This window comes from Sparus aurata, chromosome 14 (genome assembly GCF_900880675.1).
Source record: "Sparus aurata chromosome 14, fSpaAur1.1, whole genome shotgun sequence".
Lineage (NCBI taxonomy): Eukaryota > Metazoa > Chordata > Actinopteri > Spariformes > Sparidae > Sparus > Sparus aurata.
In genome coordinates, this window is record NC_044200.1 from 12,795,385 (window position 1) to 12,807,747 (window position 12,363).

Here is a 12,363-nt window from a genome sequence, read left to right on the forward strand (position 1 = left end):
GTCTGCAATCATTCTGAGGCCACCTTTGGAGGCCGTCCCAATTCGAAGGCTCCTCCGAATGCGCCCCACAAACGCGGCCTTCTGTTCCCCGTTTTGGAGGATGCACTGCTACTATCCTTCGTGGCCTCACATATCTCGAGATTCTTTGCGCGCCTGAAAAAGAAGAAAGAGCGAAAGTGGCGACATTGCCTGGCGTAGATCGTCACTTCCGCAGGCCTGGGCGACAGAATTTGTGATGTAAGGGTAAAACATCTGATGACGCAATCGTGAAATGCTCCAAAGGCTAGACCATCCAATTTAACAACGCGGTTAACAATGTCTCTCCAAAGGACTCGCCTTTGAAGACCGCAAAGGCCGGGCCCTTCGAAGGATGCAGACCCTGAATTGAGACGCAGCACCAGCCGTCTGATTGATCTCACGTCAGACGCGTCTTAGGTTTGGTGAAAAGCCCCTTTAACCTTTTTTTTTTTTTTTTTTTTTTTTATTTAAACTTAAGTCATCTAACTTATCTCTTTTGGGGATTTTTTTGGGGAGGAGAATCTGTGGTTTTTGCTCAGAGAGTCATATGATCTCAAGTCAGCAGCACCGAGGAGGCGTCACACACAGTAAGTGCAGAGTCAGCAAGGAGGAGGCAGCCCGCGTCCCTCCAGCAGCGGCCGGATCCAATGAAAGCTCAGCAGGACTCCTCTGATGCTTCTCGGTCCTCTGGGCTCTAACTTTAGAGGCGTAATCTCCAGCTGTGCGTTGGATTTCCTCCGGCACACAACCGTTTTGTGCTGCAACTGGATGCGTTTTTTAAGTCGTCTTTGTGTTTTCTTTGTTTTTTTTTTGTTTTTGTTTTTTTTTACAATCCCACCACTTGGTAGTTGGAAAACAAAAACGTACTGGCAACGGTGCGGAGCTACGCCGTGACGCTGTCTCAACCCCAAAGGGCTACGCGTCATTTGGCACACTTTCTTTATATGCTGCATCGCCTGCGTATTTTGCGCATCACCAAAAGCGGAGCGCCGGGAACTTCTTTTTTTCTTTCTTTTTTTTCGAGCTACACTGCAAAAAACATCCACCTCACTTCGCGAGATCTTCATTTTCATCTGTTGCTCAAAGCTCCCGCGGCGCGCAAAACCGCATTTCCTAAATCTGCCTCGCCTCTTTTGGATTCAGTCGCTTTTGCGCACGGTCGGCTCGTTAATCTCACTTTTACAAAAAAAACAAAACTTGAGTTGGTGTTTTTTAAAAATTCTTTTTGCAGCGTCGGCAGTAAAAAACCACGTCACTCTGTCAAACAACTCCCCCTTTTTTTTCCCTCCCCTCCCTGTTGGACCAACATACACAGTTTAGGAACAACTGGATAAAGGGTTTTTGGAGCAGACGCACAATCATGATGACCGGATTTCGGCTGAACTTGTCGCCCCTGAAGGAGCCTCTGGGCTTCGTCAAACTGGTGGAGTGGGTAAGTTGGATGCATGCGCGCGCGCGTGTGTGTGTTGTGTGTGTGTGTGTGTGTGTGTGTGTGTGTGTGTGTGTGTGTGTGTCATACCCAGAGGACAGGGAGGCTCTGGACTTTTCTCGCTCCTTGGATTTTTCCCGGCGATTTCTACTTTTGATAAAAATGCCTAAAGTCACCTTTTTTTCTGTCTTTTCCACACATCCATACCAAGTATATCAACTTTTTTTCATCTTCATTTCATCTGCAGCTTCGAGATTTTATACTCTCAAGAATGAAGTACATGGTAAAGAAAAAATCCCAAAAAGTAAACTTTGGTTGTGTTGATCATCAAGGAAACCTGATAATTAGACTCAAAGTGTGTTTCCACCTGGAAACCTTCAGCCCAGTTATGTTCTCCACATTTGGACACTTGTGCCGGTTGCATGGCTCTGCCTTTAGAGGACACAGTTAGAGATTAATGCGTCCCTCACCAATAATTTACCTCCACACACTTGGCTACACACACTTGGTGAGTGCACAGTCTGTGTGTCATTGGAGAACACGTTTTCTTCCAGGGGAGAAAGAGAAAAAAAAAAAAAAAAAAAGGGTCCAGTCGGCCCTAATCGGTTCTGCTCTACTGTACATAACTGGGTCACAGGAATCCAGTGTGGGGTAATGGCAGCACAGCTACATTTTCTCTCAGCTGTTCAATTTCCTCATAATACACACACACACTCTCTATCTCTCTCACACACACACACATACAGAGCTATAGAGCAGCAGTAACAAGCAGTCATCTGACTCCGGACGAGGTCTGTTTGAGAGTGTGTGTGTTCACTGTGTTGGCCTTACGTAACCCTTCTTTAAACCCGACATATTTGTTTGACATTCACGAGGATACGGAGGATAAACTGTGTTCGTGTTGGCTCGTTTTAGGCCAGGAGCGTCCTCTGTGTCAATACAATACCCAGTAATGTCGAGCAAGGCCTTCATAAAGCACCACTATAAACACTAGTTTCCTCCTTCCAGAAAAATTCTCAACTGAAATGAATTATTTGATACTTGAACAAGTGTTTTTTCATCAAAGGCAACAACATTCGGGAGATCATTTTAGAAGTATGTTCCATTCCAGGCAAGGCGAATATCATTATCGTATCATTATCTTGATATGAGACGATACGCCGTCTTGGATTTTGAATATTGTTGTATCTTGATATGTCTTTTACTGCAGTGATGGCATATATCTGAACTTTAGACAACATTCACACGGCGGCCATTTTCCCTCTGACGCCACGCTCAGGGTGGGAGGCTCAAACAGAGAGCTGACGTCCCTCCCATGGGGCCTTATTTCAGAATAACTTTGTATGGTTAAGAATGACGAGGTACAGATCGTTTCTGTGTGGTCTGAATTGCGACATGAACTACACATGTGATGTTCGTCAGTTTAAAAGATCCATCTTCAACCTGAGAAAGTTCAGTTTTTCACCGATTTAAGTGCCAAGCTGTGCCGAGTTGGCGGCCATGTTGGTGTTGGTGACGCGTGTGGAGCGAGACGATGGCGTTTGTACGGATGAAGTTGGAGAATTATCTTTTAAAATGGACAAACATCATGTGTGTGATTCACGGCATAGTTGTTTCTCTCTGTTCCCCACCATATAACCTTTTTCCTGAAACAAGGCCCCATGGGGTCCACCGGAACGGGCGTGACTTCGGCTCTCTGTTGCCAGGTGTAGCTTTACGCTAGACCCACAACTATCGGTTGATTCATCTTTTAACGAAATGACAAATTTGCAGCTTTTGTGACAATCAAATAGTCCTTCATCACGTCATGTTGTTCTTCATGCCAAGATACCAAACATCCCCTTATTCATGGCGCAAAGAAATGTGAGGAATCTCTGCATTTCCGTCGTATGTGATCGTGAATGGAAGATCTTTGGATTTTGGACAGTTGGACTGACGAAACGAGATATTTAAAGTAACAAAACGTAACTTCCTAAGGGTGTCAATGCCCTGGGCTGCATCAGTATTTTACAGCGTGGGGATGAGTCTCAACAATCAACTATCTTCCTCCTGAGTTCTGTATAGAAGGAGGTGATAAATAACTGTTTATATAATGCACGTCAATTCATGTGTATCTTACTTTCAGGAAGTTACTGTGAAAGTGTGTTCGGCCTGTGGATTTTCCACATAAATCTTACAAAGAATGGAAACAGCAAGGTGATGATATCTTCATGGAGTCCTGACAGATGGCTCATCGCTGCTGCTGCTGCTGCTGCTGCTGCTGTCGATGAATTTGGAGGCCGTCCAGCTGGCTCTCTTGTCCGACAACATCTTTTGTCCGTTCACCCCCCCCCCCCCCCCGTGCACCTTTCCAATCGATCCAGATGAAAATGTAGTTTACTTGGCGCACGGGCGGCTTTGGCCTAAACACTCATGCCTTCCCCAGATATTATCTCCCGCACTGTAGCAAACAGGAAGGAGGGTTCAGAGTGACAAATGCCAGCTATTTCTCTCTTTATGGACAAAAAGGAAGGAAGGAAGCAACTTGGCTCTTTGGAGGAATTGGCACGCGCTCAACCGGCTTTGGGGTTTTTGGGTCAGACTGACCTGCACTCGGTGACCTCTGTGTAAGAGCTCTATTTCAGATATTTCAGACTGATTGGGGATGTTCATCCGATCACAGGTCAAACTTTCTCTTGTCTCCGTTTCCTCACATGAGGGAACCTGAAACTTAACTCTTATCACATGCGGCCGCTTTCTGTATGCAAAATGGCTCATCCTGTCTCACAGCGCGGTTACTACCGAAGACTATTTTACGGTCCATGTGGTTTGCAGATGGCTGAAGAAGGTGTCCTCCGTGTCCACGCTTAGGCGGTCGCCATATTTGGAAGAAGATGCCACTTGCCGCCTTAATTGGGACTAAGTGGTGATACTGTACACGTGACGAAATACCCAACTGTCCGACTGTGTTTGTGCAGAGTCGTATTTATTACTCAAACATAAACAGAAGAATCCAGATGACGACCTGTGTGTGTGTGTGTGTGTGTGTGTGTGTGTGTGTGTGTGTGTCTGGTCAACGCTGGCTGTTACTGTTACAGTTAAAGAGAGGTAGCTTAGTGCGGTATGCAGCCAGAAAAACAGGAAGTGGCAGCCAGTGACATCTGGAGACACATCTGGAGGTGCGTGTGTAGATCGTACAGTACCGTACGTGTGTGTGTGTGTGCGTGTGTGTGTGTGTGTGTCTTGCGGTATGATGCCCCGAAGGCTGAAAAGTTGAAGGTGGCCTGTCGTAAGCATCTTTTTTGCAGTCAAATGTGTGAGTATTTAGGAAACAGTTGTGCTGATGGAGCAGAAAACCCAAGAGGTCAGTCAGAAGCGTTTTCTTCAGAAGTGTTTTGTTTGGTGTGCCCTGTGGTGCAGTGCGACTGAGGGATCATTACACACTGTAATCCACTTCCTGTCCACTGCGAGCTGTGTACTACAACAGAAGCGCCTCAGGAGTTCATTTGTGTGATCTACATTTTGTTTGTTTAGGCATTGATGATGATCTTGTCCACGTTTCAACCTGTTGAGTTGCACCACAAAGGGGGCGAAGATAGTTTTAATCTTAGTGGAGCGGTTTGTAAGATATGTCCAAAATTTTAGTTTAAAATAAAAAAAAAACCAGAATGTGAAGAAACACAACCGTGTAGACGTTATGCCACAGACATCTGTGTACTGTGTTGTTTACTGAGATGTTGCTCGTGGCTGTCAGCATGCTAACCAGCTAGCACCGGCCAGTCCTGTCTTGTAACACCACTTCGCCCTGCAGGAGGCGACAGTCTGACGTCTCTGCCCTTGCTTTCCGTACTAAACAGAAAAATACAACCGTTCACGCCTCTTTTACCAAAACAAGAGGAGCTTTGTTGCCTCGTCTGCTCATCGCGCAGCACTCGACATAAACATAAAAATCACGAAGTTCCGCAATCACAGCTGGTTTGGTCGAAAAATTCGAAAAACGTGCCCGTTATCATGGCAAAATGTGGTCCAGGAGACAACTATTGGAGGAAGAACAAGCAATAAAACGTGTGCATCTGAGAAAAAAAATGAAGGCCGAGTTTGAAGATGGGTGCGATTCATCGACGGAGTCATTTTGTTTAGATGTTAGGGTCAGGGGGAATTTTGGATATCTCTTTTTATCAACCCATGAACAAATGAAAACTGTCAGCAGCCATAAAGAAATACAATTTTGCAATCTTTAGAAGAATGAAATATCATATAAATCAAGCCATGAATGGTATATGAACAAACCCTCCTGTGCAAACAATCAGAATATAGATGGGACCTAAAACTGGAGGGTTTGGTGTGTGCAGGTGTCACTCCAGATTTTGGGGAAACGACCCTTAAACGTGGTAAAATGCCAATAGGGTAGAAATAGAAATCACAGTGGAACTTCCCCAATTGACAATTATTTCTACTTTCTTAAGATTCTATGTTTAGAGATGCAAACGAGGCAGCATCTTACTCATTTGCACACATTTCCCAGAACCGAAACTCACCTGAGTGTGCATTATGGAAGTATTCTCGTGACATGTCTGAAAGAAGACATGTGATGACAGCAGGATAGCCCCAAAATCTCAAATTTAACAGTGGCCTGAAAAGGTTTTAAAGAATGCCTGCCGCTCTATAAAGTCGCACAGTTGTTCTGCGGTTCTGTTTGTACGGCATTGTACAGCACCGCAGCTGGACGCTTGAGTCAGGAAGTGCGATGATGTGCGGCACCGTGAAGTCACTACTTGTGAGTGTGAACTGTAACATGGCACATTTGGGAAGGACTCAGTCCTCCTCTGCGGTGGTGTTGTGGTTTGTAGCGCGCGTGCTCACACCGGCTCATCATTACCCATGAGGCTATGAGCAAATTGATATCAGCGAGGGTCTGAATGAGCGAATTACATGATTATGGTTTCCGCCCGCCGCAGTCGGGGAGGGTTAAGCTCGGTGGCAGCCACCCTGGCGAAAAAAGAATTCAGTGTGTGTTGGTTTTAAGGAGAGTATTAGTGTCACATGGCCTACACGCTGAGTCAGATGCTTTCTTGCCTCCGCGAGGAAGAATTTAAGCGCTGAATAGCATTAGTGCAGCCGTGTAAGCCACATTTGTATCGTATTTCATGAGGTATAACGCTTCTTGGTATTTGATCCATTTCGTGTCGCCGGATAACAGGAAAAATGGTGCAAGGGAGGATGTTGTCACTGCCATGTTTTCTTTGTCTTCACCCCCTTTGAGAAAATGTGATTTAGATTCCACAGAAAAAGCAAAAAAAAGGGACTCTCAGAGTAAACCGATCTTGTGAAAATAGTTGAGTAGTGAGGATTTATTCTCAGCTGTTTGTAAGAGTATCACGCCGGCCATCTGTTGGTCCCTCTGGCTCTTTGTTGCTGACGCTACGTCTCGGGCTGCCAGCTTCGTTCTCTCCTGGGTGTGAAGTCGTGGATCCACGTACACACTGAATATCATCCTCTCCTCTGAAAACACATCTCCACAAAGTTACTTGGGTTTTTACTCTGAATCCCCAGAGCTCAGCAGAGTCTCCCCCCAACCACACACACACACACACACACACACATCTTAAATCATTTCCCTAATCTCCCGCTCTCTCTCGTCTTGTCCAAACAGCTCACGGCCATATTTGCTTTTGGAAGCTGCGGCGGATACTCGGGGAAGAACATCGTATCCCTCCTCTGCGGCGACGGCAGGAATGAAACGCTCGACGCCAACTTCCACTACCCATTTAGGTGAGGGTGAGGTCACCTGTCACGTGGTCGATTTCGAAAGGGCCGCCACGTGGGTCGTCTGAGAAATAACCATCTTAGAAAAACAGCAGTAATGATGATCTGAACCATATTTTTCGTGGCCAGGTTAAGCCAGGTGCCGCTGGTGGAGGGAAACACCTCTCTTTGTAACCACTCCGTCACGACGACGCACCTGATGGGGGACTCGGCCTCCTCGGCGGAGTTCTTCGTGGGCATCGCCATCGTCTGCTTCCTCTACTGCATGGTGGCTCTGTTGGTCTATTTAGGCTACATGCACGTCTACAAGGACTCTGACTTCGGGCCCATTTTTGTGAGTGTATATATAGAGATCTTGCTGGACCTCAAATAGCTGTGGGGATTTGCTGAAATGTCACTCTTTGTTTTCCAGGACTTCGTGGTCACGGCTATCCTGGTCTTCCTGTGGCTAGTGTGTTCGTCCGCCTGGGCGAAGGGCCTGCAGAATGTGAAGGACGCCACGGACACCGACGGCATCGGCAACACGCTGGCGCTCTGCAAGGGGAGCAACATCACCTGTGAGGTCACGGAGTTCGCCAACATGCGGACCCTCAACATCTCTGTGGTGAGGAGAAATACAGCAGAGATTTGGTGACGTTTCCATGATTAAAATGATAGATTTAACTGTTTCTAAAAATGCTCTTTAAAGGGGCACTATGTATGTTTTGGAGAATAAATTCAAACTACAAACTAAACTCAAAGAGGTAATAATAGAAATTTAGAAAGGCTTGTTTTTTTCCATAACTGAAGAAACAAGCTGCTCTCAGAAGAAAAAAAGGTCCGCAGAACACTGTTTGAAGCTAGAAAGGTGGCAGGGTCCGCCAAATTTAGAGTAAAACGGTATCTAATTGTGTTGTCAGTTTGTTTATTCATTCATGAAAACAAAGAGAGTTTGTTTATGAATTAAGATCTTTCTCTTCCGCTTAAAATTCCCCCCCCCAAAAAAACTACAGAGTGCCCCTTTAACCTCTCTGTCACACTCCTCCTGGACAGATCGTTTTTTTTATTCGATAAAACTATCTGAGCTTGAATACTTGGGCATAAAACATCAAACAGCCCGACTCGCAGTCATGGGACTCGGAGCAACAACACTTTATCCTCAGACAATGTGATGTGATTAATATTATCTGTGTCACAAGTCCAAAGAAAATTCATTGGAATGAACACAAATGTGGTCACGGCTTAAAGCAACAGTCCCCCAAATCAAAAATACATATTTTTCCTCTTATCTGTTGTACAGTTTTTGTCCATCTGTATCTTTTTGGTGTGAGTTTGTGGAGATGTCCGTCTTCTGTCGAGCACCATGTATGTCCATTACATTCAAGGAAAGGCAGATACCTCCAAAACTCTGCAGCGCACAGCAAAACAATCCACATGGATAAAAGGCATCACAGGGGAGAGGAGACATGTCTATTTTTCGGTGAACTGCCCCTTTAAGTCCTTATACTTTCCCTTTACAAGCCAGCTCTCCTTTATAACAAGTGTTTCCTGGTGTTATTAATCAGCTTTTCGCCTTGTTTCTAGGTGTTTGGCTACCTCAACATGTTCGTGTGGGCTGGAAACGCCTGGTTTGTGTACAAGGAGACGCGTTGGCACTCCCAGAAGTTCTCCTCTCAAACCGGACCTGGAAGGCAGCAGGTCCCCGCGCCCATCTAACATCCAGGGCCATTAAAAAAAAACAAAAAAAAGCGACGCAGACACACGACCCGATGCAAAAAAAAAAACAAAAAAACAACAGAAATCCACATGAAGGCACCACACATAGGCTATACGTTCGAAAAACACATAAGCATGCACACTCACCGTACGATCAAGACATTATTATACACACACACACAAAATAATGCTCTGTGAATATTATGAAAACAGACTAAATGAAGGATAAACTGTTGGATTTGGACATATTTCAGTTTTGGACGTTATCAGGCTGTGAGGGTAGCACATACACAGACATTCCTCGCGCATTCCCGGCGCACTTGAACTGATAGCGGCGCGGAAAAAAAAGCGATGTAAAGTTTCCTGAAAGATTTCCTCTGAAGGGCTCCGTGCAAACCCTGCAGCAGTAGGATGCTGAGGGAGGAGAAAGTTTCCTCCGGAGATATGTTTTTTTTTTTGTTTTTTTTTTACCTGTTTCGTATACTCTAGCAGCACCAATGCAAATAGTACGTCAAATCCTTTTTTTTTTAAACAAAACGTGCCTTCTCCGGTGCTTTAGTAAGCAGATACGTGCACAGGCGACGACCAAATATCCTTTTAAAACCTGAGTTTTTAGAGCAGCGTTAAGGCCACGAGGAGATGATTCCCTATTGGCTGAATTTATTGCGCTCAATTATATACTGATGAATGTAAGGTACTTTGAAGCGATCTCTTTTTCTATGATATAAAACCAACCCGCGAGATTGAATGTTTTTTAACATCCGCGGCAATAAGGATAATGTGATCTGCAAGTGCACCATGAGGCGCGGTGCTCTTTGTACAATGTCGCTAAATTACATTCAGTGTGATTTACCGACTTATAGTGCATTGCATAAAATGTGATACTGGTGTTGGAATAGAGCCGTTTATATGACTCACTCACATATTCATTCATTCTCCCATTCATCGGCTCTGTCAGTTGGCCCGCGTGCCCTCTAGTGGCGGCCAGAGGGCACTGCAGCATCTGGACGAAGCCAAACTGGGATTATTAATTAACAGGACGAGTGTAGAGATGTCTTGTTTGCCATGAAGTACACCGGTGCAGTGATCCCACGTCGAAGTCTTGACCCAGCACTCCTCACTGAGTTAAATCTATGCAAATGAGACAGCCAAATATCAGGCTCGAACTTTCGATGTATGATTGTTTCATCAGTGCACACATGTGGTCCTCAACGTGCGCTGTGCGAGGGCGAATCCTTAAAGAATACTTGATTGAGAGTTGGTTGCGCGGACAATCTCGTCGTGCGAGTGCGGCCAAAGTCTGAAGTTGTTCCGTTCGTCCTCGATTCATTTAGTCTCTGCTAAGGTACAAGTCGGAAATCCTTCCATGATTGTGTCGTTTTAAAAAGGTCATCGATATGAATGTAGTGCTGAGTTCTACGGAAGAGGGTAGAAAAAAAAACTTCTCAAAACTTCTGATTCAGATTTTTTTTTTAAATTCAAATTAGAATCAGATTTCTGAGAAAGAAGTCTAAATAGAGTCAGAACTCAATTTTTGTCTTCCGTCAGGACTTCCTCTTAACTTTGTCGTTTTAATTTTCATTCATTCTTTTTGCATTGCTGTAAAATAGAAACAACTCCGCCAAAGCGACGTTTTTTTTCCCTCCAGATCAGCTTATTTCACATCTCCACGTGATACTCAATCAGTTATTTTATTGTTGTTTGAACCATTTATCTTGTTTATTGATTGTGTAGTTTTTTTCAAATCCTTCATGGGGCACCAAACAGTGAGCTGGAACTGTGTTTTTTTTTTTCATTTTCATTTTCAGCATATGTAGACGATTACTTTAAAGATTTTCTGATTTCCTTTTTTCTGCTATGTCTATTGTTTTTTTGTTTTTTTTTAAAAATGTAAGTAGGATGATGTAAAACATTGAAACAGTCTGAAACAACAAATGTGTCTGGTATACTGGTTATGCCGCTGCACTCATGTAATCATCATCCAGGTAGCTGTAGCTTTGTCAGTGATTCCTATGCATTTAACCTGCCAAGATGTCTTATTCAACAGAGGCATATGTTCACTCTGTGACCTGCACATGTTCAGTGTACCTATTGGTTTTTGTATTTCAATAAAAAAGGTTTTTTTTTTTATTCATGAATGTTTCCAGTGATCTTCTCCTCCATCAGCTATCGTTTTTTAAAAGACAGAATCGTAACTTTGTCTGGATTCGGCAGCTCGAGGTCGAATGGATCATGAGGGTTGAATAATGGGCGTGAAAGCATTCGAAGACGTCAAAGCCTCCGTGACCCAGAACCGTTCTTGTGACCTTCGGTGAGACGGGAAAAACAGCGCTTGGTATTTCCTGGTTCGTCCTGTGACCTCCTGATTCGTCCTGTGACCTCAATGGTGGCTGCTGTGTGGGGGAAAACAAACACAACATTGTGGTTGAGTCATGCTTTGTGTCTGAGAGAGAGAGAGAGACAGAGAGAGAGAGAGATAGGGAGCAGAACAAGAACAGAGGAGTGTGTGTATAGATTATGAGATTGAAAAACGTGTATGAGACACAAACCAATCAAAGTCATTTCCATGCCCTCATGTAAGGCTGCCATTTTACTCTGTACTTCCACCCTCCTCTGGTCTCCTCACTCCCTGATTCAGCTTAAACAGACCTCTTAATGCTGCGTCATGTGATCACAGGCGTGCAGCCACCGGATTCTTAAATATTGCTCAGGTTGTAGCACACAGAGCAGGGTATTTCTCTGCGTATGTGTGAGAGAGTGTGCGTTGTCCGATTAAACCCCTCATCAGACACGAGTTATGAGGATATTTTTTGAATTTATATTGTGATCTATCTGACATTAACTTGAAAAGGGGACAAACCTGACTCGGCACCCAAAGTGCAGCTTCAGTTTTCTGCCACAAGAGGTCAATGAAGTGCCGTGAGCGTGACCTACTGAGCCTCTCCAAGAAGTGATACATCCTGGGACAGTCTTGGAGAGATATTTAAAGCCACTAAGTTGTCTATTAAATTCTAATAAATGACTGATGTGGGTGAACCTTCCTCTGGACTGTGTATGGATTTTGTTTACGCCTCTCTGAAAGACTCTTGGTCGCCCCTAGTCCCCACTTTGTTACGGTTATGTAGGTGTAATGCTGAAGCTTTAACCTTCCAAGACAATCCGAGCTGCCAGCGCCATAATTTTAGATAGCAAAGGTGTTTACGTGTCATTTATAGTTCTGACTATTATAGTAACTAATACGCACACTTCCCAGAAAGTCCTCATAGGACTCTAATTTCTTTAATTGAAGCAGAGGAGATTCTAATCTAATTTTAGTACATTTTTAGCTCAAAACAAGGGCCTAATTCCTGCCATGTCTAATATTATACACTTATTTTGATATTTACAGTCCCCAGCAGCCACCAGTTTGCAGCAGAGTGCAGACGAAGTTTGGTAGTTCACAAACACATTTCACAGCAAGACAGCATTCTCCGAAA

The 12,363-nt window shown here is 44.4% G+C and overlaps 1 protein-coding gene across 1 annotated transcript; it reads left to right on the top strand.

Moving 5' to 3' along the window:
- The first annotated feature begins 517 nt into the window (after positions 1–517).
- Positions 518–11,021, top strand: sypl1 (synaptophysin-like 1). Its single transcript, XM_030439171.1, has 5 exons — positions 518–1,450; positions 7,080–7,198; positions 7,322–7,526; positions 7,605–7,796; positions 8,756–11,021. The coding sequence occupies exons 1-5, from the start codon at positions 1,379–1,381 to the stop codon at positions 8,885–8,887; spliced, it is 720 nt and encodes a 239-aa protein (XP_030295031.1). The 5' UTR covers positions 518–1,378; the 3' UTR covers positions 8,888–11,021.
- The last annotated feature ends 1,342 nt before the right edge of the window (positions 11,022–12,363 follow it).